Genomic DNA, 26299 nt, shown 5'->3' with positions numbered 1-26299 from the left:
ATCACGTGGATCTGTGGTTACGAGTAAACCACTGCGGTAACGTAGTAGCAGATCTCTACCAGTGTAATTTATATTTCAAATCTACTGTATGGTCCCGGATGGTAATGCTGTAATGAGTTATTGGTTGGTTTATTCAGGATATCCCAATTGTGTTTTTAAAGACTTTTCTGTAAGGGGGTGTAAGTAATATAAAGTCGTCGGAAGTTGATGAATACTGAACACACCTCCAACTGCAATTTAAGAGCCAGTATCCCTGCAGATAATATGCATTCTATGTTTGGTCACTGGGACACACGCTACCCTCCAACACCCTGTGTCCCATTAATGTCCCAATAATTGTTGGAGGGTTAAGTGCAACTACTTGTCATCAAACAGCTCTAAATGATCATTCATTATACGCAGTGTTTATTTCACAAAGTTTTATTGTATTTTTTCTTAGTCGTTTTCTTTTTAAGAATAGTTATAACTGTATAAATATCATCTTAACAGACATCTATGGTGAACCAGATCCACAGAAGCAGAGGATTCCCAAGCCCCACTTCGTAACTGTAGAACCCCCAATTGCAATGTTTGTACCCCCCACCGTCCCACCAAATACAGGTAGCCCTTTGTTCCCTGTCTACTCAGTGTCTCACACCAGGGGTATCGTTTCAGCGAAGCCTCGGGTCTAAATGTCATTCAAAAGGTATTGCAATTGTACTGTAGAATTCAGCGAATCTGTGGCCTGACATCCACAGCGAGGGGTACAAATGTAGTTTAAGTTAATTCCATTTCATGGTTATAATGTATTTGCTCTTAATACACAGAGTTGTGTGTCACACTCAATGAAAAAAACATGTATAAATTAAGATCCTTTTTTTCTAACGCTGCCGTAGCTTTAAAGGTCTGTGTTTTGACAAGTTCTGTCAGTTTCTTTCAGTGAAAGATATAAAGATTGCAAGAGTCAAAGAAGGAAAGTACTCCATATAGAGCAAAACAGACGTATGCACTTATCTGTTTGTATATGCACTTGATGAATTTGTCCCAGTGTAAACCCGCTGGTTTAATGGACACTGGTTAGCACTAAAATTGAACCGTTGTGAACCCCGGAAACACTGCCCCTCTCTGCACCGCAGCCGTTAATCAAGCTGTGCAGAATAATGGGAAGTGTCTGGCAATGCGCGGACGGGTCGGAATTTCTCACTGCTATCTATAACTGTGTTCAGGGCCAGCGAAAAGGGAAGTGATGTGAAATACCTACACTGCACGCCACACATTCAGGGCGTGTTGCTCCGCGCAGAGACAGCATTCACGAACTGAGAGTCAGCCGTCGAAAGACTAGAAGGAAAAGTGCTACAAACGTGGCTCAAGAGTCACATTGCGAGTAATATTACTACGACCTAACGCTAAGCCTTTTGTTAAAAGTTTGAACTAAACGCGTACACCAGAAACTGAATTCATAAAGTGTATTATGTATAGCTTCATTATGACTTGAACAGTTAATTGAACAGATGGCCACACGATCATATCCAGTCACAGCCATGGTTTAAACCGGACAGTTGATTTTGCTCAGTTAGTGTCCTGTCCTCTTTTTACATAAAGTAAAAGCAGCGTTAAATTAGAACAGCCAATCATTCTCACCCCGCAAACAGCTTATTGAAAACGAGTTTAACAAAAGCGAGGCGGCTGTGGATCCCTCCATAGCGCCTAACGCATTTGACATGTCTTTTGAGGCGCTTTATACTGGACTACGCATCTCACGCTCCACTGAAAAGTTTGGTCCAGTTTCTTTTGAATGGAAACAAAAATTTAAAAAAATCATGTCAACGTTCAAAACTATAAAAAACAACTTAGTTGCATGTAAAGTAAGAGCCCTTGAATGAACTTCCTAAGTTGTTTATTTTTTAGTTTTAAATATTGACAGTTTTCCCCCCTTTTTAGAAAAACAGTGTGATAGACTATCTCAGTTTATTAAACATAATAGGGAAGTACTGTATATCATAAAAACAAAACCAGTAACAACTGTACACATAGCGGACAGCTTTACTGTTGCTGTTCCAGGCAGTTCTTGTAAATATAGAGAGGTATACACTTTGAAACCCTGCAGTACAAACATTGGCTTCAGAAAGTACGTCTACACTTTTAACAGCAGCTTCTTGTGATGTTTTGTTTGTCTGCGAGGGGGTTTAATTGTATGCATCTTTCCTGGCACACATTGCGTTTATCCAGATGTTTACAGAAGAATTAACACAGGCTCTCCAGACTGGCTTTAGTGACAGGAAGGGCTAACCTATGTGCATGGACTATAAGGGTAGCCTTTAAACTTCAGAACTACTGCTTGAATCAAAATCTTGCATGCATGTCGTTCTGGGTATGTATCGTTCTGGTGATTCTATTTGTGCACAGGCATGAGAGCTGCTAAGCAAGGTTGCAGTTTAATCATAAGTTATTTAAAAAATAAATATAATTTCTGAACTTGTATGCAGATGTAATATTCTAGAAATCAAATGTGTGAACCAGTGGTCCCAGACTGCAGGCCTCCAACAGCCCCAGCATTCCAGCTTTGGAGACTAAATATTTATTTTCAATCTGCATTGCTTTCCAGTGCACATTACAACTCGAAGTCAGACACTGCACTTTAAACTGTATCTCCTGTGCTTGCTACAATTTTCAGGAATTGTTCAACACCCTTCCCTTTTTCTGAGCTGTGACCGGCCAGAGCAGCAGCTACATGCTGGCCGAGTGAAGAAGCAGGGTGAGCTAGGGGATGGCTCTACAGGGGTTAAATATTGCAGACAGGCAATTCTGTAAAACATTCGCCAAGACAGACATTTTATGCAATAGTAATGTAGTCCAGATTATGCAATAGAAATGTACGGATCCTTATTTTTGCATGCCAAACCGCACCACTACCTCCAATATATACTCAGCATAAATATTATAAAATAAACAAACTCAGCTGCTTACTAAAGAAGAAAGAACCAAGTCTCGAGAATCCATCTGCTTCACTGGACCCGGCTTCAACAGCCAATTTATTACAATTGTTTCGATAGGTCTGCGAGCTGAAAATATCCACTCACTGAATTTGTACATTTTCTTTTACCAAAAAAACAAACAAAACTAAAACAAAACATGATAAACAGTCTAACTAGGATAGCATTAGAGATACTGAACAAACCTTAGTCAATAAAATGTGCTCGTTTTGTAAAATTCTGATTATTTAGAATTTTTTTGCTACTAACTCTTTGCAGCAAGAGTGTTAATTTACTCGCTGCACATCACTGACAGCTCGAACCGAGAAGAAGAAGAAATAAATGAAGGAACGTACGAAAAGGGAGCGCATCATTTTCTATTGCTCTGGTTTACAGGCGGGAGTGCAGAAGGATCAGGTAAGTCGGACACAGGCATTCTGAAGCAGATATGACAGGATGGCAGACTGGCTGGCAGAACAGATTTCCATGCAAGCTGGGCTACCAAACTGTGACCTGTGGGTCTCATTCCAGTGAAGGTCCAGATAGGTCACTTAAAAGCTACATACCACGCCCCTTAGCCAATGTATGGCCCCAATAATACCACAAATCCACAACAAGGAATAGTGAAAACTTTCCCTCCTTTACTGAACCTCTTTAGTAAGAACTCTGAGCTTGTTCATTAATATCCCTCATACAAAAGGAAACGGAACAGGGTTTATAACAGCGCACAATGTATGATAAAAAGAAATGGCATATACATTCATTCAGCCCTCTTGTATACAATACATGACTACAGGCACCGTGGCAACAAACTCCCTGACAACTCACTTCATAAGATTCTATTGTGACAAAACAACTAAATGTAGACTTCTTGCTATTAAATACACACTTTCAAATTCAACACACACATGACAGAAAAGATACCTGTGCAAGTCAAATGGCTGCTTTTTATGTGGTTTGGTATTGTATTATTAGAACCTGGACAGACCCGGTTCAGGTTCTTACTAAAGAGATCAGTTTATGATTTCAGTTTCAACCCAGACTGGAGCACTACCTCAAATAGATAGGTCACTCGTCCATAAACTGAAAGTTAAAGTGCCACAGAACCTTTTTTAAAAAAACACACCACTGTGCAATCTGTTTTCTTGTTATAGTTCCTTTAAAAAAAAAACAAAAAAAAAAACTTGGATGTTAGTGGATATTCATATATCAAGGTCACCATAGTGGGGGAAACCAATAAAAAAAAAAAAATAAATAAATAAATAAACAAACACCACACCTTGACTGTCCTGATTGTTATTTCCAGACTGCAACATATAAATATTCACTGCAAGCAGTTTGATTTTAAACTACTGAGTTTATTATAAAAAAAAAGCAAAGTTCTGCATCACTTTAAAAGCTAACCTCAGGTTTAAAGTCTGTGCTGTTTTACATTTAAATGAAGGGATTCCCTCCCCAGTCTCAATCCCAATCCCCGTCCTGCACAGACAGCTAAACTGCCACCTGTCAGCCCCTTTACTTGAACATTTACACTCGCACTCTGACACGCCCAGCGCAGCGCTCTCCTGACTGGTGTGGAATCAAAGCAACCATTTAGGAAAGGCAGGCAGGAGTTCAGGAACATAAAAAAAGCAAGCACTCCTGCATTAAGCAATAAATACATTGACTGCTACACTTGTAGCCACTAGACGGCTCTGTTGTTCCTCTCTAGTATGATAAATAATGATTTAATATGTGTTGACATGCTGCAGGGTAGTTCACTATGCAATAAAAATACCTGTCACACAGGCACTTGTGAGGGAGCCAATGACTGCTATTTGATTAAGCCTGGGATTAGTTTCTTCAGTGCAACAGTCTATATACTATCCCATCCCCCCTTGCAGTTCACGCATTCTAGTTAAATACAAGTGCTTTGTTCTGAAGCAGTCAGGAGAGACCAGGCTGGAGTTCTCTGTCAGTGTATGTGTGGCGCTTACCCCTCCCTGCACAGTGAGACCAAGAGGCAGGGGTGTCGTACCAGCTTGTTCAAGTATAGTGGGAACAATACACTGAAAACAAATACCAACCGGACACCGGAAGGGAATGAAAAAGTCAAAATACACCAGCTGAAAAAAGTTGCATTGTTTTTTTGAAGGACATGGTATTATCAGTTGGTATCGGGGCTAATACTTCTGGTCCCTTTTGAACTGTGTTTAAAGTGTTGTTCAGTGCTGCAATAAAATCAGTGGAATTTCCTTCAATGTGAACAGATGCAGGAGCTGCACAATGACATCTGTGTAATGTTGTTATGATGAAGTGGCGAGTGGAGCAGGATGGGAGCCACTCCCTGTAAAACATGCAATGCACCTCAATCCAGGTCTGTCTATCCCTATTCCTCCAGCAGATTTGAAACTAAACCCAGCAACTTCACAGCTTCCACATTAGAATAGACTAATACCGTAAGGACACATATCAGGCATTCAGGACACCGTTTGTTTTGTTTCTTCAGCCGACTTCAAAAGTACTCTGGGTTGGCTGTTCATTTAACCCTTTAATTCACAGGCGGACATATACAACACACAGACATCCTCCTCCCTACTGTTTGAATGGAAGCTGGAATACGGCCTTCACTGCATAATAAAGCAGAGAACCGACATGTAAAACCTCCCAGAGGCCAACTTAGGGTTTTGTTCCAACCAGGTCCTGTGCACTTATAACTGTGCACTGCTTTACAGTACTTTATCAATTCATATCCTAGGGGCTAATCCAGTTCATATTTTTGTTGTCCCAATGTTCACACGTTGTGTTTTTTAAATCTGCATTGTTTTCCAGTGCACACAAGCCACTGAGGCTGTACTAGCGGCTGTGTGCACTCCAGGCTGCTAAGCACATTCCAGGAGTCATGTTTCGTGGTAGAACTGAACAATTAAACACTGGCACTGGATTGATCTCCAGGGCTCACGGCAGTGGGTTACAGTCGTTTTGGTTCATGGGTCTGGTTATATTAGGATCTGGTTAGAGCAAAAAGCTGTTCTGAGAGGGTTCAACACCCCTCCTTCTGCTTCAAGCTAAAGCTGCTGGGTTTCCACAGGAGTATACAATCTGTCTCATTTAAACATCACAAAGACTACCCATAGCAAGAAACCAACAGGAATGATACATCAAAAAGCCTCCCATGCACTGTGCTGAACGCCTCAGTAATGACTTCCAGCGGCTCTTTGAAGCTGCTGCTGCCACTGTCTGGGGGAGGGGGGGTGGCTGTTGTTGATTCTTTCAGTCCTTCATTAAAAAAAAAAAGCTGTCAACTATCATACCAGCAGAGGTGAATATAACATATGCCAATTCTGAGGCTTATTTCTCAAAATAATAATAAAACGGATGGCTTCTTATTAAAAACACAAAAAAAAAAACAATGAAATGAACAACATGTCTTACAAGGAACAAGACTGCACGGTAATCCAAGACTAGTGCTAATCACGGTCCATGTAGGACTTTCCAAAGCGGTCTCTGTCAGTTAAATACAATGAATACAGCTCCCACGCTGTAGGCCTTCAGAAAAAAACAACTTGCAATACTGAAGCAGAAAACTTCAGTGTGGCCTTTGTTATATTTTCAAACAACTTACTTAGCAAACTAAAAGTCACTAAAAAAAAAAAAAAAAAAAAAAAAGCTTATTAACCCTCTCATGCATGACATAGTGAAAACGGCAAAAGCTTTATATGGGCAAAAAATGTCATCCTCAAAGCATTTGCGTCTCCCATATAAAAGACTAGAATTTTTTTAAATTTTTTATCCATCCACATACGAGGTCGCCATGCATTACAAGGGTTAAAAAGCCTATAGCGTTTCCCCTTTATTGAGAATTTCAGCACAGAACAGGGAGGTTCAAGCACAGTGCTGATGGATAGCCAGCAGGGGGAGCAATCTCCACAGGAAACTCCAGCTAGGCTTGACTAGTGGTCACATGACATTTATTAAAAATACCAACAGCATACAGTATGCAAACTCACACACAGACAGGAGTGTCTTAGTCCTTGAAGGTTATTCCTGGCTGGCAAAGTCTTGTATATTTCCTAAGGATTTCCTCTGGTGCAGGTTTGAAAACGGGAACATTTTAAATATTGTATGTACAGACATTCACATTGTATATTTAAAACGTTTACTCTTAAAGCAGCGGTCTAATTAAACAGTGTATTTCTCAGCCCACATACACACTCATGAAGAGCACAAATGGAGTCTAGCATTGCACAGCGAGTTTGTGCCTCATGACTGCGCTGCAGTTTGTTCCAGGATGTTTAATACGGTTTCTATTAATACAGCCAGGGAAAAAGAAATCCAGGAAATCAAAGAACCATACGAAACCTGCCAGGCAAGGATAATCTTCAAATAGACAAATGTCCTTTGACTTGACTGCATGTATTGCTGACCACCTCTCTCAGACACGTGTACCAAATCTGCTCTTGTCAAAGCTGTTTTTTTTTTCCTCCCCACAGTAATTTAGCACATTTGTAATAACCATTATTCACTCTACACTACAGCGAAAATTCCATTCTTGCCAAATTGCAATTTATGACCCGAGGGGGGCATGAAAAGAGCAGGTCTGGTAATATGACAGAGAGCCACACATGCATAGAAAATGCATTTTCTATACGTTACAAAACACACGTACAGTGCATTCTGTATACATAACTGGCTATGGCCCATAACATAATAATAAAAACCAGGTGCACCAAGCGAAGGTCATGCTAGACCTAAGCTCATGCCTCTGCAGAATAAAAAAAAAAACATGCTGGACTAGAACACTCCAGCACTGGCCTTTTGCATTCCATCTCACTGTATTTAGATTTGAGACGGTTAAGTGTGTGTGTGAGTGAGTGTGGATAAACTACAGAACACAAAGTAAATACAGGACAGCACACCGCCTTTGTACGCAATGTGGTGACGGATGGGGAGGCAGTCGCGGGTACTCACGAGACACAAAGAACAAAGTCCAACTGGTAAAGAAAACAACTAAAAAAAGGCGGAGTGATGATTCCACTGTGATAAATTCAGACCCAAGTCCTGATCTTGTACATTTCTGCTGTTCCTGACCTCTTTCAGTTCCACTCAAAAAAAACCTAAACGCTTTAAAGAAACTAAAAACTACCTTATCCGGGTTTGCAGGTTGGCAGAGGGTGTGCGTAAAGACTGTCAGCGGAAACACAAAGTAATGGGAAGACCTGGAGGGGACTGTGGATAGTGGTGGAGGAGTGTGTGGTGAGGGAGCGGGTCGACAGGTACAGGCGTGCACGGGGGGGGGGGGGGGGATGCTTAAGTCTGAGCAGTAGAAGAACTCTTATCCGAGATATTATAACATTAAGACAGTTCGATATCATAGTTTAGTTTAGCAGATATAATAATGAAGTCTGTTGAGGTTTTCATGGCAGCTTCATGACAGGAGAGCCACAATCTGTTTTTAAATGTCCTCTATATATAATTATTATTATTTATTTTTTTTGCTGCCACGAGGTCCAGCCTCCCCCTCGGTTCCATCGGTAGCCGATCGCTGGCTCGTTGGTGGGTTCGCGTTGCAGGGGCGGGGCTCAGAGACGGGTCTGTGCCTCGGGAACGTAGATCTCGATGCTGTCGGCGCTCTCCGTAGCAGAGTTCTGCCGCACGGATGCCGCCCGCTTGGCTGCCATCAGCCGCTTGCGAGCCTCCTGCCTCTGCTTGTCCGCCGACGAGTCTCCCTTCTCCCGGCTAGCTGCTGGCTTCGGCTTGGAGGGTTTCTTTGGCACTGGGGGGGGCTGCTTCTTCCCTTCCTGAGACAGACAGTGGGGAGGGGAGGGGAGGGGAGATAGGACACATATTATAGCCAGGCTGGTTAAAGTTAATGCACGCACCATGTTCAGTTTAGTTCATTTAGTATCGACAGCAGACAGTCAATATTTAGAAACGTGCTAAGGGACCCATTTCTTTATGGGTTTTATTTTCCAGTTTTTAAAACATTTATAATTTTTTTTTAAACTCTACACATCTGCCGTTACTGATAAAACTGAAAAAAAAAAATACAGAACTCAAACACAGATTCAATTTGAACTCAAATCAAACATCAAACCACCATGAAAACTGGAGCCTACGGTCACAATCACTTTATCACAGTCACAATCACTTGATCAAAGTCACAATCATGCTTATTGTTAGGTTTGCATCCAACAGGGGTGGTAATGTTTGTCCTGATAGATAGATAGATAGAGCTTTCCTTTATATCTACATCTATCTATCTAACACTGACAGAGCCTCTTTGGTAATGGACATGCATGCTCAAAGGGACTCCCTTGATTAAATATCTCTGCTTCTCCAGGAGCGGATGGGAAGGGGTGCTACCCGGGCAGTACAAGTATGTGGAGTTCCCTACCCCAGCCGGGGGACAGGGCTTCAGTGCGCGGCAGTACCTTCCTGTCCGGCGACTCGACAAGCTGCCAGTCGTTGGTCTTCAGGTGGTAGAGCTCGTCGAACTTCATGCTGATGTCCTCGATGGAGAGCTGGAGCAGGTCCCAGAAACCGGCCAGGTCCTGTGCGGTGGGCCGCGGGTTTGCGTTCACATTCTGCCAGGGGGGGCAGTAAACACAATCAGACCACGTTCTGCACCTTCACTTCAAAACACTCGGTCAATAAAGATCAGACCAAGAAAGACAAACGTTCTGGCCCGTTCAGCCACTACCTTTTCACCACACTCCACATCTTACCTGTAGGGTTGGGGTCAATTCCTTTTTAAAATCAATTCCCAATTCCAATGGATATTTTAGAGACAATAACGGCTGTGATTGTGCAACTGCTTTCATTGGAAGCCAATTTAATCGACAAGCAGTGACTTCAATTGAAATAATGTGTTGCCACTGTGAGAAGCTCATTTTAAAAACAGAATACTGGTAATTGCAATTCTGATCAATGTCATGTTGGAACTGATTAAAATGGGAATAGGAATTGGAATTGAAAAACAGAAACTGAACCCAACCTTGCTCTGCATGTCGCTGGAATGCTTTATCTAGAGACATTAAAAACGCTGCTTCGCTTCTGGTATGTTTAAGAGAAGTTACTTTATTTGAAGGCAATACCTCCTGTCATAAAGAAGACTTCAGAGGGATTGCTTAATGAACTGTGTTAAGATTGTGACTGAGCTAGCTAGCTAGCTGCAGAGTGGAGGTAAGAGTAAAATGGAATAGATGGTTCTCCTATGGAGTTAGAGAGAAGCACTTTGCATCTGAGGGAGCAGCCAAGTGTTGTACTCTTGTAATCCTGTCTATCTCCCAGAGGATTAGACCCTAAAGTCCAGCTGAACCTGCAGACAGTCGCACAAAGCATGCAGCAGACATCTGTGTGTTGATGTCAGGGATGGGGGTCCACCTTCTGTGAACCTAGAGACAAGCTTGGCACCTCAAGAGAGGTGCCTAAAATTTGAAGTGTACAGCTTGCACCAAATTCCTGCAAAAGGGACTTCAACAATCAAGGTCTGAACTTACTAAAAAATAACAGGAACTGAACTGCCTTGTAATCAAGTTGTTTCTTGCTAGTTGTACCTTAGTGGTGTTTTTGATTTACTTGCAAAAAAACCTCATGGAAAGCAGTAGTATTCCTTTAAATAAAAATGCAGCCCCGGTACATGTAAATCACAAAGGCCTTACCTCCCTGAACCCATATATACTGGGACAGCTTTGATAAACAAGACGCATCTCAGGAACCTATCCAGTGTAAATCTCTTCCAAGTTAAACACCAACGCGTGGACAGAGAGCGGTCAAGCGGTGGACGGTCACACATGGCTTCACGTTGGGAGATGCAGCTACTCACCATGTTTTGTTCACACAGCCCTCTGAACTGCTGGAATTTCTTCGATATGAGAAGCTGTGCACTGCCCACTGCGCTGCGGATCTTCCCCAGGACTGTGAACAAACAGCAGACAGGTGGATGAGTAGGGAAGCCACACTGCTGGAACCTTACACCCCACCCAAACACTGGTGGAATAAACGCATCCCAGTCTGAACTAGGAACTTCAGCTGCATTCACTGGCTTCCTCGATTTATTTACACAATGCACCATGGGAGAATCCACAAGTCCCAGATGCGAAATACTACATGAATTAAAACAGATCACAATCCTATTACTAACAGGGGACTTGACATAATATAACAAACACCCAGACACTGAAGCTTGCGAGTGTAGGGCAGAATGTTACAGTGACCCCCAGGCCATATATCTCACTCCATTCCCTCTCCCTGCCTGCCAGACAAACATACAACTGTTTAGAATGACGCAACCCAGAGGACAATGCAGACTCATGCTAGGCTCTTAACACAGACAGTCTTCCATCGACCACACTGTCAAGTCAAGCTGGAAAGAGCTGGTTTTCCCCTGCCCTTCCATTGTTTTCTCAATTGCCCAGCCCCCACTGTTAATGAGATCAACTGTCCTCCAAAGATTGCAAGCTGATTGGTTGAACACAGGGATAGCAACTGTTGCTATACACAGTGCTCAAGCAAAAACAACACTGGGCTGAGTCAGTTGTACAGACTCTACCTAACCGCTTCCAGAACCCATGTGGCACTCATTAACATGGAGTGATGCTGGCTCAGAGCTGCTGTCCAGTACCAGGATTGGTCTTCTGTATAATGCATATGCACTGGTTGCTATGGAAACGTACAATGGCCTGACTCGTTCTGTGCCACCCACCCTTGTCATGCTGGCTCTGGCTAGTCAAAAGGAGGCCCCCAAATTAACCATGAGTCAGAAAGAGGCTAACAACTTACCGACATTTTAATAAGAAGCAGAAACCATAAAATATTTATCAAAATCTTTTGTCCAAAATGTAATATGAACTTTTTTTTGTTAAAAAGCTAAAACAGTTAAAGCTACAAAACTTGTCAAAAAGCAACTGTGTACCTGCTACCAGTAGCTTGTACAGCTGTGATTTCAACCCTGTCTGTCAGTTTGCTCTCAGTCCCTACCTTCCTCGGAGAGCTGGTTCTCTTTAGTCTCCTGGTCCATCTGCTGGCACCACCCCTCCATGCGCTCGGCCTCTGCCTGCAGCAGCTTGAGGAACCAGTAGCCGTCTCGGCGGCAGGCGGGTGCGCCGGGCTGAGCCGGCCCACAGGGGGCGCCGCTGCTCACCGTCTCCAGCCAGGGGTCCGGCGGAGGCAGGGACGAGGGGTCTAGGGCGGGGTCCAGACTCTCCGAGAAGGAGGAGCTGCTGCTCCGCGTGCCCATACAATTGGACAGCTGCCGCGTGGTCCCAGCCCCGCCCCCTCCCTCGCCGTTGCCTTGGGGATGCGTGGAACACTCCACCGATTGGCTGTTGGTGCCCGTCCCTTTGTCAGAGGGCTTGGAATTGCTGAGGTTCTGCATGTCGGAGTCTGTCTCCTGCTTGGATGTCATGCTGCTGGAGCGGCTTAGCCTGGGAAATCAAACAAAGGGAGGGATGAGACTTCATTGTGTTGCTATGGAGCTATCCATGTAATAGCATATTCAGATTGGGGATTATAACTAAAAAAGACAAGACAATGGAAACATGAAATGGCTCCCCAGTTTCAAATTTCCTGAGCTAGGTTTGATTGTTTTTTGTAGCAATGGGACTTTACAAAGATGTAAGAACATCAGGATGCATAAACCTCTACTATATCCCACTAGGAGACTGCTCCACTTAATCCCTATTGCACTTCTCATGTCAAATAGTCAGGTTACCCAAGACATCAGCTAATGCTTAACCGTTCTGATATCAAGACGATACCCTTTCATTGCGTAAGGCTGTCAGGAAACAGTTTGTAGCGTGCAGACCTGACCTCACCTCCCTCCACGAGAAAGGGGAGTGGAATCAGAGCAGTCCAATGCAAATCACTGTCTGGGTTTATTTATTTGTTTAAACAAAAGAAAACACCATGGCAACAGGCCGCAGAGAAAGCGAGGGACTGGTTCAGAGATGACATGTAAATATAGATCTCTGTAAATCCTGGGAACCTCACGGAATTGTGTTCCTATTGAGGTGCGTCTCGGATGATATTAGTAAGTCTGCAAATAACATTTCTCGAAGTTCTGATCCAGTTTCAACAGCAAATCAACAGAAACAATGCTTTGAAATCGATGCAGAGTGCATTTGTTACCTACACGACACAAGACGACAGTGTAGGCTACTGGTCTGAGAAAAGAGTAAGAGGCACTCCCTCGTGGGCTGGTGGCGACTGCCTGTGTGTGACCTTGACAGTCTTCTTTAGCCTGAGCCCCACCCTGGCTATGGAATTTAGTAGGTACATATGAACACATATACTGGGATGTGACTCCACAGACATGGAGACTGAAGGGATGTCACTCACTGCCAGCTGTCTTCCACCTGCACTCCGATTGACTGGAACCTGGTTAAGGGCGGGAGTTCCTCTCTCTGGACTTGCTGAATGCAGTCCACCTGTCAATCAATGAGCAGAATTAGCCAATCCATTTTGATCTATCCACAAGGCAGGTACAGCACAGTGACGGATTAGTGCCTGTGGAAGACAAACTAGTATACGATCAATCAACCAATCACTGGACAGTATCTTCGAATAGCAAGCATACTAAAGTATAAGAACGTCATGGTTTTGTGTCATCGTAAAAGTCCCAGTAAGTCAGTCAGCTTTTTCTATTCACGATCAACCATTCAAAAACATCCATATCGAGGTCTGACAGCTGTAATTATCCCACCTTTTGATCACCAGCTCATGGTCTCGAGAGAGGTCTCTGTACATGGAAAATAAGAGCAAGGCAGCATGAACAGCAGACGCTGTCCTCATAACTTTAATATGCCCGTGTCCTTGATTTTCTGTGTGTGGTAAACAAAGGCTTTAACTGCAGGAAGGAAAAACAAGACCAGGGAGGGAGGAGATCAATGAAACAAGATATTGTCGGTGTCATGCTGCACTGCGTTTAAAATTGTATGCAACATCAGACAAAGTGCAGCCAAGACGTCTCCCCTGTAAAAGACGCTACACCCTGAAAACCAGGAGCCTGTTTACTGTACATTTTCCTAGGTGAACCCTTTAATACTGAACCTAACAAACTTGTGATGTGTATAGCTGTTGGGGGTGCAGCAGCAGCAGCGTACCTGTATGCCGATGGAGGAGAGCTTCCTCTTGGGAACAAGCTCAGCTCTGGGCTCCTCAGTGGTCAGGGTCCCCTTGTCAGTCTTTAGGGTGTCATACTGGGTGTCTCTGGGGGCTGTGAGGGCGGGGTTGTTGTGGGGCGGGACCTCTCGGGGGGTGGCGACAGGGGGAGTGGCCTGCCTGCCCTTAGCCAGGCTGTTGGCCCGTGTGCTGTCGAGGCTGTCAGACGAGTTGCTGAGCCCTGATTGGCTGTTGGCCTCGCTCTTGCGGTCCTGGTTGTCCAGGTAGATGTCCTGGGCTGACTCGGTACTGCTCTGCACTGTCACCGAGATGAAAGGTTTGGAGGTGGTGCGAGGGGGCACGGGAGGGGGCGTCTTCTTATAGGTCGTTATACATGTGGAGCCTGGGAGAAGAGACAGAGAGGAGGAAGAGGAAACATCAGTGGGGTACAAACTGAGCTGCGTTCAAACAACTGGGCTTCTTTCAGTCACACACCTAGTCCCTGATGTTTATCCTAGTAAAATGCTAGATTATGCCAAATCTGTACTATGCATACCCTTCAATACAAGCACACACGCTTGTACTTGTGATAATATGGCAAGCAGCTGTCCCTCAAAGGATTCCTGGATCTATTCGAGTTGGACCAACACACTCAAGTGAGACTCACGGTATAGCTGGTCAACAAACTTTCTTTATCCTACGCCTGTGGGTGTTTCAAAGCACATGTTTTTTTTTTTTTTCAGATTTCAAAAGGTCAGCTCCTAATATCACAGACACTACCCAGCTGAGCTCCGTTCCTCCTGCTTCAATGGGCAAACTAAATCAAAACATTACAGACCATTGGGAAGCATCTGCATTGAAACGGATATCCCAGTACAAGCAATAGCCTCGCGCAGTGTTCATTTCCAGGGATTAAATCCGCTGGTCTGCATCAGGTTTTCTTACTTTTAAAACAAGCCCAATAAAATGACGGGGGCTTGCGTGAAATGTATTTTAAAACCCCTAAAAAAGAACACCTTACAATTCTCACAAACCAATACTGAAGATGTAGAAATACTAAAGCCACAACCTCCTGTATCAGATGTTCTTGTGGCCTACACAGACCAAGATTTTATTTATATTTACGCACACTACGCAAGATCAGAGTAAAAGACTACTAGGCTTTTATTACACCAGCTCAACTCTCTGGGAGACAGGAAGAGTAGTCAATACGCTCGTCTTTAATTTCCTCCCCACTGTCTAATAATGAGGGACTGAAATAGCCAGCTGAGTGAGTGCTTCCGACAACCCGAGCGAGAGAGGAATCAAGCCTGCTGCCAGCTTTCATCGTACAGAGAGGGATAGCAATAAGAGGGTTTAAACAAATGGTGCCAGCTGCCTGATTTAAAACTGCTCTGCAAGAAAATGAGACAAGCAACGCTTTGCTGGAGCAAGGAAGCCACGCTTCTCATTAGATTTTCAGCAGAATGTTTGGTCTCGGTCCTGTTGACAAGGCGAGGTACCCTGCATGAATGTGAAGAGACTGGATTGCTAGCGCAGCACAGGCACCCAAGCCAGACTGGATTCCAGAGGTGAAAGGCTAACCTTCCGGAGACCCATTTAGAATGGTTCTCTGTGTTCCAGAATTCAACAAAGCAACCCGTGTACCGTCCTTGCCTCCAAACGGGAACCATGCAAAGCAGCACGATTACTACGATTAATTTTATAAAGCTGCATAGAAATAGAGCACTTTGTCCCCAGAGTACTGAAGTGCATTCAAAAGCAAGGTGTACAGGGCAAAGTTCATTTTTAACAACCTGCATATCTTTAAAGCTCTGCCCTACCAGATTATCAGAAACAATTTGAAACAAAGGCTGTATTCTCCAGCCCAGCTTTGGAACCCGCCATAGCCTGAATAGCAAACAGTTTTAGAATACCTGGGTCAGCTACTTCCTGAGCAAGTGTGGCCTGTCTCATCGTGAACATGGTGGAGGAATGCTAAACTATTGTAACTATTAAAACATTTCAGTATTGGCTGATGAGTGACTGTATAAACACATCAGGACAGAGCCAGCTGAAACTACACACATGTTTTCCATGCTATTACAGGAATGTCACTCTCAGATGAAATTACAGTATGCTCTTTTAGTGTATATTTGAAGACAATCATATGGAGCTTATCCAGCCAACCACTGGTGCTCTGCATTAGATCTGACCATCTGATCCTTGAAAAAGTTATATTTTTAGGGATACAAGGCAAAGGACCCACTTGTGCAAAACATTGAAATCTGTGACTTTCAAAACAATAACACATTTTTGGGCGGGGCCAGCAGCTGCCTGGGCGGGGCTAGCAGATGCCTGGGCGGGGCTAGCAGATGTCTCAGCAAACCGGACCAGTTGCCATTGGAATGCAATGGGCTTGTGTGGCCAGTACAGTTCAGTACAGTACAGTACAGTACTTACCTAACACAACCTCTAGCTGGTCAAGTGAGTCTCCAATGGGAGCTGCACTAATTGTAGAACTATTGATAGATACATTGCTGAAACTAACAGAACAACTGCACTGTGTTTGGACTACTAAAGAGCAATCATTGGGATCAATTTATTATTATTTTTTTTACATAAAAATTAGGGGACAAAAATAATTCTGTATAAACGAGAGGTGACCCCCCCCCCCCCCCCCCCACAAAATTAAAAATGTAAGATGACTACAGTATATGTAATTTACTGAGCTTTAAAAGCATGCCCTGCACCCCAGCCCAGCAGAGTCACTGCTACAGAACTGACATTCAGATCCACTGTGCCAGCCACAAGAGGGCTGCCTCACACATTTCACAAATACCACAGAGCCTCTTCTCTGGGCATGCAGCCAACCAGCGACAAAGAGAAACATTATTCACTTGGAACAAGCTGAATTCCTGAGATGCCTGGAGTATACATCTAGGTTAGAGCAGCTAATTAACGTGGTGCGTTGAGCTCCAAGCATTGCTGAAAGCCTGCTCTGCTGACCCCAGACTCTCTGCCCCACAAGCCATTAACTCAAGACCACTGCTCTCAAAATCACTGCAGTACCAGTACTGGGAGCTCATAGGTCCCCAGTTACAATGGCTCTGTACCAAGTTATCTGGCTACCAGGTTATCTGGACTGTATTGATTTCACAGATTCTCCAGTGTGGAGTGTTTAAATCGTACTGAATCTGCTGCCGTTCAGACCCCAATACGAAGCTCTCTATATATTGAATATGCAGACTCTCAGATCCCCAGTTCAGATACTCTATAGCATATACTGTACTGCATATGCTATCCTGCAAATCCCCAGAGTTTTCTGTATTAAATCTACAAGCTCAAAACATCCCAAGTGCTGTTAGTTCTAGTACATTTCCCAATATTTTGCCACTAGACCCAATGAATTTGTTGGCTGGGAGACCCATAGTACTGTGTTTTCTATTTATTACTTGGCTCAAAGTCCAAGTGTACTGACATTTCTGGCTCCTATACTGCACTACTGTAATGACTGTGTTTAAATTTCTGGCTCTGTTGCTGCGTCTGTCGGGCTTGTGAAGAGCCATCGCAATCAATAACTATTGGAACCGTGTAGCTGTACAAACCAAGAAACCTCATAACCTCTGTACTGGAGGTGAGCCTATACTCACAATTGAGTATTTAAAAAAAAATAAATCTGTCCTTTATTATTACTATTTGTTTTTAGCAGACGCCTTTATCCAAGGTGACTTACAGAGACTAGGGTGTGTGAACTATGCATCAGCTGCAGAGTCACTTACAACAACGCCTCACCTGAAAGACGGAGCACCAGGAGGTTAAGTGACTTGCTCAAGATCACACAGTGGGTCTGTGATTGAGCCAGGATTTGAACCGGATTTGAACCACACAGCCTCTTCTTTAATCTGCGTAGAACCTGGCGTGGCAAATAAAGCTGGCTTTGCAGACATTTTCAAGCAGCAATACTTGGAAGTCACAACGCAGAAAATGAAGCAGAAAATGCAGGCATTTAAAATAAAAACGGCCTAAATGTTAACGCGGGGGTTTGAAATATTTCCTCCCGCCTGCAGCTTGGCGATGCACAGTACAGGCTGAAGAGACTGGCAGGTATTATAATCAATTTATCACTACATTAACTAGGAACTGTACAATATCCCATTGAGATTATACTGCTGGTACGCCTACAGACACAGACTAGCAGGAATCCACTGCAAGGTTAGACTGTTCAGAAGGCTCACTGAGTGTACAGCAGAGCCAGCATGAGATACCGAACAAGCCTGACAGACACCAGACACTCGAACAGGCTTTACACCTGATAAAGAGGAACAGTCTGAAGGTCTATACAACATTCAATCAAATGGCGCTGGATCAAAATACAGCCGTCGCCTAAACTCATAAAAGAAAAGCACTGCAGGTACATTAGAGGTTTGATTTGAATTGCCTTTTGATAGTGATACGTTACGCTACAGTAAGTTAGTGGACACCTTCCGCTGATACAGTAAGTTACCTTCACAATACCATGCCCCCCACCCCCACAGTCTGCAGTCTGCAGATGCTACAGTCTGTGGCGATGATGACGGATGTTACAAAAATGTAGATCACAGACCAGATTTTGCTTGGCCCGCATCTCTGTAGAAAGACATGACACTGTCTATTTATCATCAGCAACAGCTAATGAGAGCCCCTATCTTACAGCTAGAGCAGCTTGCACACACTGGGGCGCTGGACGATATCCCGAGGGACACAGATTCAGTGCACAGGGCTGTGAATTGAGGAAATCTTGCCAGGAGATCTGGTTACTGTAAGTTCGATTACATTTATAAAACCTTTAACTGGATTGAAAAGCCGAATTAGATTAGAGCAAGACGATCGTTATCAGCTCTCTCTCGTTTTATAAACCTGCATGAAGAAACTCAAGAGTGTTTCCAGGGCAAAGTTCATCTGCAACAATCTGCAGAACTTAATTACCAGAATGATGACAATCAGCTCCATTTGAAACTCTTTAAATGAAACCAGTCCCTTTGGCTGTACAAAATAAATGCTGCTTATTCCGGGCAAGCTATATATAGCAGGGTTTAACTGACTAAAAGCTGTCTTGTGAAAACCATTAAATCAACGCTTGCTAGCCAGCTGGACTTGTGATAAGTGCTGCTACTGTATTAACACCTTGTGTGTCAGCTGGTTGGTCTAACTTGAACACTACCAACAAGAACCTGAGCTGCTGGGGTCTAATCTACAGTAACCCAGAAGAATCAATCAATCGCAGAAGCTTCATCCTAAATCAGTCGCTTGTTCTAGATGCATAACCCAAACCCACACTTACTGGATTACTGGCACACAGTTAACTAGGCAGGCTGCAACCAAACCCATATTTAAAAGGCAGTTCAATCATGCTTTAATTGCTTGGCTATTTCTATCAAATCTCTACAACAAACAGGAGGGGAAATCTGAAATGTAGAGTATATAGTAGATGCAGTCTAGTTTGATATGTGTTTCTCAATGGGCGCTGTCATATGAGCAATCTTAATGCTTCCTCCATATCTTAAAACACTGAACCAGAAGACAAATCGTGGATATTAAGATTAAACACAAGAGTAACACAAAAGACCGACACAAACGCTCGTCTGATTTTATAGCTACTGTAAGTGAAAAACAGTTGAGACTTGAATATGGCAGTCTACTGATAACCCAATATGAAAGCTATTTGCATTAGTCTGCCCCAGGTTTTAAGATAGGAGTTAGGAGGGTGTCCAAAGCAGAACTTATCTGCCTCCTACTACCTAGCTGTCTAGTGGCCAGTAGAGATGTGTCCATTGCAGCAGGCAGGAGGTGAGTCAGAGCCCTGCCCCTCTCTCCTTCCCTCAGCCTTTCTGCAGGAAGTGAACCACTTAGCAAGCAGCCAACCACTGAGTCACCCAGACAGGTTTCCACCCTGCCCACACTTTATACAGCTTGAATCCCATTGAGAATCGGCGTGTAGGGTCCTCTTTCACAATCACAGACTTGTAATGCACTCAGAGCTTCCTATAGCTGTTTTGGAATGCATATGGCTATAATCCGATGAACATGATTTTGTACAAATATTCGGAAGCTTTCAGGTTATTACACAACTGTGTGTGGCCACAGGTTAGATGACACAGCTTGGATTCATTGTAATCCTGCATGCATCGTCTGAGCTAGTCTTTAAGGGGAATCAAACCAAATAAACACGGCACTCAAACAGTGAGCTCATGTCTCAGCAACGACACAACACTTTCAGGTTGTTCACACCGTCCGCCTAAAAAAACAGCTGGAACTGGTTTACAATTGTGGTTAATCCTCTTTATTGAAAATAATAATACAAAAATGAAAACTCTGTAAATTGACTGGCTTTGGTAATTAAACTTGCAAGAAAGCAGAAATGGCTAGTGTGGGTTGTTTCCTGTGGCTTCTCTCTGATGCAAACCAGATTTGTTTTATTATTAAAAACAGCAATTTGATTCAAAATAGGTTTATTTGAGTGCTGGATCCTCCAGCTGCTCCCTGACCCACGTGATGAGTTTAGTTAATGTACTGTATATTTTAAATATATACGTCTGTCTATGTGACATGCTGGCTGAGCTATTCTCATTGAGGCTGTCAGCTTGTATTCATGTCTGATCCTTGCCTGTCATTGGGAAATGGCCTTCCTTCTGCACTGTTGTGTTCTGACTGCTACAGCAATCTCTCACTCAACCAACCAAAACCATTCCTCCACTGTCTGTGCAGAGAAGGATCTGCGATGTTCCATACACACCCGTCACAGTGCAAGCAGAGGTAACCTCCTGCTACAGCACTGCTCAGACAAGGCAATACCTGAGCGGTCCTGGTTATCAATAACAGATCTGTCACATCATACACATCTTGAATTCTTAATTGCAGGCGATTTCTGATAGCTCCAAGGGCATAGACCCTTGATCCATTCCAGGATTTGTATTTAGTTTGTTTAGATGCACACAATCTCATATAACCTGTACAGAGAGACAAACTAAGCTCATGGTAAAACCAGGCATGGCTTGAAATGGTGTCATGCAGGGGCACGTGCAGAAACTGGAAAGAGGCAATTCCAAAGAGATTAACTAATCCTTTTACACGTCAACACCCAGCAAACACCTCAGTGACAGTAGTTTTGTCTGCAATTATCAATCTGTTGCTCAGGGTGTGAGTTCTCTCTGCCTAGCAGTTGCATTGGTCACCAATTTGTATGTGAAACTGCAGACACTGCAAGATTTAGCCAGGTTTCTCAACAGAAGTGCTAGAGACACAGAGCCTTTAACCTCGACACAGTCGCCCACCTCAACCCCATTGCTTATACTGTCGGCACATATTTGTAGGTTATGAATTTGTTCAAGACTAGCTCAGCACTGTGCACTAGAACCAAGACCAATGGCTGACACAGGGACATGACTACATCAAATTAAGTTTCAATTCTAGGTTGCAAGGTGACCCAGTAATGATAAACGAAACTCTTTTTGGATCTCTAGTATGGTCTACTGATTTATTTTCTGTGAAAGCTATTGGGTAACTAATCATTTTAGCATCAGCTGTCACCCAGATGAATTCAGGAGCATAAGCTCTCAGTTTACCAACAGACAAATGTCTTGCATTTTGGAAAAGCCGCCCAGTCCTTTGATCCCATTTCGCTGCTTGTAATTTTTTTAGAAGGGTTCCCAGATGACCTGTCCAAGACCATGGCTGCAATTGGCTGCTCAGGGGGTGAGAGTAGCACCAAGTGAACTCTGCCCAAACCCCACCCCTTCACAGAGCCCCTTTTAATCCTGTCTTCTGAGCTCAAAGCCATGGTTAACATCGGGCTAATGGGGCGGCTTTTTTTCGCACATAATTTGCCGGACTTCCAGTATCCAATCCATCCAGTATCATTTCTTGGTTTTCCCATCTAAATGCATAGAGATAACATTACATCATGTGTGTGAGAAAGGGCTTTGAGGAGCTTAAAACCCTTCCTAATGGCTACCTTTAACAATGAGTCTTCTGTGGCATTGCAGTGGCACTGCAGTCACACAGTACACCGATACCACAGTGGTACGTTTTGACAAAGCAATAATGTTGCCCATAGCAGAACCACATCCTGGAATGCTGCAGCTTGCTTACTTATAGGTAAGATTGATTTTTTTTCTCAAATACACTGGAGCAGTTTTACCTCCGAGTGTGCCTGTACTGCCTGAGCAGCCAAAAAGCGACAGGCAACAAAAATCATTTGCATGCAGGACAAGCTCTGCTCTCTCCTTCCATCCGGCTTTGTGTCGGTGTGGCAGAAACCACATCCTCAAAGAGCAAGGCTGCAGGGATTTCCTCCTACATACCCAGCCCTCCCAGCTGTGAGGGACCGTCAGTGTGTCAGCGGGTCTGGCTCTCAGTTTGTGCATTAGCATGGTGTGCATGTCAGCACAAACTGTACGTATGTCTGGACCTGAGAGAGTCTGTGTGTGTGTGTTTGAATCTCTCCGTGTCTGTGTTAACTAACAAAAAAAAACAACCCTTTAAAGTGTTACTGTTACCTTTAATGCTAATGAATATGAGTTTTTTGTAGCAGAGAAGGTTTCTCTTAAAGGAAATGTCTAATCTGAATTTCCACACCTCTCTAGGCTAGCATGTACCTGTTTTAACACAACACAGGTATAGATAAAACACATGGATGCAAATAGGACACCCATTGCATAGCAGCTGGATCCATTCCTGGTTTTACTATGACTTTAATAAGATACACCTAAGCTTGTTACTTATAAACCGTGGCTAATCAAGCTCCTAGTAAAACAGTATATAGATAATGTACAGTCTGTACGCTGAGCTCAAGAGAGACTTGCTGCCATTTAGCCAGTTGATTTGTCATTTAAGCCTGTACGGTTTCCATAAACTGAGAGTGTTTAAAGCATTGCCTTACTCTCCCTGGGCTCTACAGATCGCATTCTGCACTGCTCCCAGATCACCCATTGCATTTGCATGTTGACTATTCGAACAGGGACGCTGTTGAATACCAGAGCTGTCCTTCCCATAGTCAGAGCACAAAGCAAGGCTTTTCACAGTGAGCAGCACACTAGTAATCTGGCTTTGTGATTACAGTGTGAGGCCTTGTAATCAGAGCAGAGGGACTGGGAGGCAGTGTGGCCTTGTAATTAAAGCTGAGGACTTGCACGTCAATGGACTCTCTTGTAATCAGGATGAAACTGCTCAGCCGTGCTTATTAACAGCTGGCAAGCCTTAGAGTAATGAGGTTAAAGTGAAGACTTGTAAGCTGCTAACAAATTAAATGTCTAAGCAGTCCACTAGCGTTGGTCTCCAATAAGATACAGCGAGATGCAAACACCAGATACAAGACAAGATCTAAAGAAGGGCTCAGCTACACTACCAGGAGTGTGAATGCACAAAAACATGCCACTACATTTAAAAGCACAAGATATCTATAGTTTAAATAATGTATCACTTACTGATGCTTCCTGTTGCTTTTTAACTGTGTTCAGACAGACATTTATATGGAGCTGCATTAACAGCCTGCTCTTTTTTTTTTTTAACTGGGTTTTATATCAGATTGCTTGGGGGCAGCCTGGAGCAATCGGTGTTGAAGTCTGTAAGCAAAGGTGAATCTGTCTGCATTCAGCCTGGATTACAAACAGGACTGCTGGAGGCACCTGAGCTAACCCATTACTTCTACTGCAGAAGACTGGTCTCGGCTGTGCTACTGTGCCAGTTGCACCCTACTCTAAATATCAATTCATATCCTACATAGACTGTAGGATGCCCGCGGTAAATCTCAATTTCAAAAGGTAAAAAAATGATGCTGTAAATTATTGGTAGAAGTGCAAGGTGTGTCAGTGATTAATGAATCACTGACATAAAAAAAAAACCCATTAAAGGTAACTTTTGGTTTTATGAACAGTACATTCTAATGAAAGCGCAGCTGTCAATTATTTCAGCACCCCCCCCATGATTTTACTGTATAATATTTCTAATCCGAGTGCCAAAGGTTAGGCTGGGTTATAACTCCAGCGATCAGCAGGGTGTGTCAGGACAGTCTGCCTGGCTCACACAGTCAGATCTGGGGAGTCGAGCACTCAAAGTGAATCTAGCACATCGCAGAGCTTTCGAAGACCAGCCACAGCTGCTGCATGCAGCACTTAACGAAGTCAAAAACACACCGCAGGCAGGAGGATCTCAATTATTTATCCAGGATTCTGAGCATTAAAAACAAACACAGCGTCATCCAAGCACAAACACAGCAGCACTCGGGTGCAGAGGTCTGGCTTTGAGTCAGAAAGGGTCAAAGAAAAGAATTAAAAACAGGTTTTACCGCATGTAAATCACAGAAAAGGCCACTGTTTAAGGAGAATTAATGGAGTATAACAAAATGAAATGTATCCGTCATTTAAGCAACTTGGCAGACTACACAGGAACAGCAAGAAGACTCCCATTGCATAGCGGAGTGAGACATATCTGGTTTTACTAGGAATCTAATAAGACACACCTGAGCTTGTTACCTATTCACTGGGGCTAATCAAGCTTGTAGTAAAACCTGGAATGGGTGAAACTGCTATGCAATAGGAGTCTTATTGCCATCCCTACCACAGAATGTAAACCTCACCTAAAAAAATTAATTTGTGTTATACTGACAGTATTTTTACTGAGAACACCTGCACAGCGGATATTTAACTTGTTTTAAAATCAAGCTTTTTTTCTAATCATACATTCAACATAAAGTGTACCTAAATCCCCAATAAACCCGAAAAACAAAAAAGTCCCTTTTACAAACGAGCTATTTTATTATTATTATTATATTATTATTTATTTCTTAGCAGACACCCTTATCCAGGGCGACTTACAATTGTTACAAGATATCACATTATAGATTATTTCACATTATACAGATATCACATTATTTATTTATATTTTTTACACAATTTCCCATTTTTACAGTTGGGTTTTTACTGGAGCAATCTAGGTAAAGTACCTTGCTCAAGGGTACAGCAGCAGTGTCCCCCATCCTGGGATTGAACCCACGACCCTCCGGTCAAGAGTCCAGAGCCCTGACCACTACTCCACACTGCTGCCCTATTTTGTCCAATTGGTTTAGATTCCGGTTCCTGCTTGGGTTCACGTTTCACTGTGTTTCATCCACAGTCTTGGGTCGCTAGGTTACTGGCATTATGAGATCCTACTGCCATTACCTGCAAAACAACTGACATTTGTAAAAGCTCCCGCCAGACTGTGTACATTGTGGACGCGTTCTCTATTAGCTGGGTATTTGATGATATCGCCTTTGTTAAAAGACACAGCGGTTGCTTTGTTTCTTTAAAAGTCACATGCAATTACTGTACTTTAACATTAGAAAGGATGACTGCACGGCCGACGCACCCACACTAAACAACATTTAATCCTACGTCTGGGACTCAGTAGGGGGCTCGCTTTTTTAAACTAACACTTGCTCCATTGTTGAAAGAAATAACAAAAAAAAAACAAAAAAAAAAAAACAACCCCAAACAAAAAAAATCTGTCAGCAATTCCAAATGAGTTACTTAGAAACAGCAAACGTTTTAAAAGATAAATGTCTAAAAGACACGGATTGTTTCTCAAAACCAGAACTAGAGAGAAACAAATATTATTAAGTTTCATTGTGGCGATCTCCATAACTGCAATGTAATATGTGTATAAACGACAGGTAGTAACTTGGTTACCACATCGACAAACCAGCGACAACATCTCCTGCTCAGCTCTCTCTCTGAGATGGGGTGGTGTTATAACACCATAGTTTGCGATAAAGACACAACAAACCCTAAATCATAAGAGTATAACATTGTCTCCGAAGAAAGGGTTTATTTTTTTAGCCCGATCCTTCCTCCAAGCAAGAAGCCCTGGAACTTGGCTCCATTATCACCACGGATTGGCAATACCTATACCGTCTAAATCTGCTTTTATGTCTGAAAACTGCTCACCTCATACCCAGGACCAAATCGTCGACAGCCGGTCGGTCTGTCTGTGTCACAACCCGAGGCAGGGCGGGTTTACCTCGTACTCTCGCACCGCACTCCACACAAAACCGAAACAAAGGGACAACTGCAGAGGCTCCTGCACTGTGGGATACAAACTCCGGCTTTCTGTGCCTGCCCAGGAAACAATCCCTTTAAACCGATCTTCAATACTTGGGGAAGAGGCGTGGCGAGCGGGGCCAGGACGCCGCCTTGTGGCAGGAGACTGCGACGGAGACTGTTTTAGCACGAACACTTCTTTCAGTCTGTATTTGGACATTGCCATTTTTT

The 26299-nt window shown here is 43.4% G+C and overlaps 1 protein-coding gene across 5 annotated transcripts in view; it reads right to left on the bottom strand.

Moving 5' to 3' along the window:
* Positions 1-404: 404 nt before the first annotated feature.
* LOC117421855 (disks large-associated protein 4-like) overlaps positions 405-26299 on the bottom strand; it is a 112881-nt gene continuing 86986 nt past the window's right edge. For 4 of the 5 annotated variants that reach the window (XM_058990854.1, XM_058990856.1, XM_058990855.1 and 1 more), the window contains 6 exons: positions 14036-14436; positions 13272-13360; positions 11913-12358; positions 10759-10850; positions 9365-9517; positions 405-8731 (listed from right to left, as the gene is read on the bottom strand). In XM_058990854.1, coding sequence (XP_058846837.1) covers positions 8513-8731; positions 9365-9517; positions 10759-10850; positions 11913-12358; positions 13272-13360; positions 14036-14436 — 1400 coding nt within the window. In that variant the 3' untranslated portion in view covers positions 405-8512. Of the gene's footprint in view, positions 8732-9327; positions 9518-10758; positions 10851-11912; positions 12359-13271; positions 13361-14035; positions 14437-26299 lie in introns of all 5 variants that reach the window. The other variant, XM_058990858.1, reaches the window with a different exon arrangement.

The sequence above is a fragment of the Acipenser ruthenus genome, chromosome 18 (assembly GCF_902713425.1).
Source record: "Acipenser ruthenus chromosome 18, fAciRut3.2 maternal haplotype, whole genome shotgun sequence".
In the NCBI taxonomy this organism is placed as follows: Eukaryota; Metazoa; Chordata; class Actinopteri; order Acipenseriformes; family Acipenseridae; genus Acipenser; species Acipenser ruthenus.
Note: the sequence above shows the minus strand (reverse complement) of the source record. Positions and strands in the feature narration are given on the sequence as shown.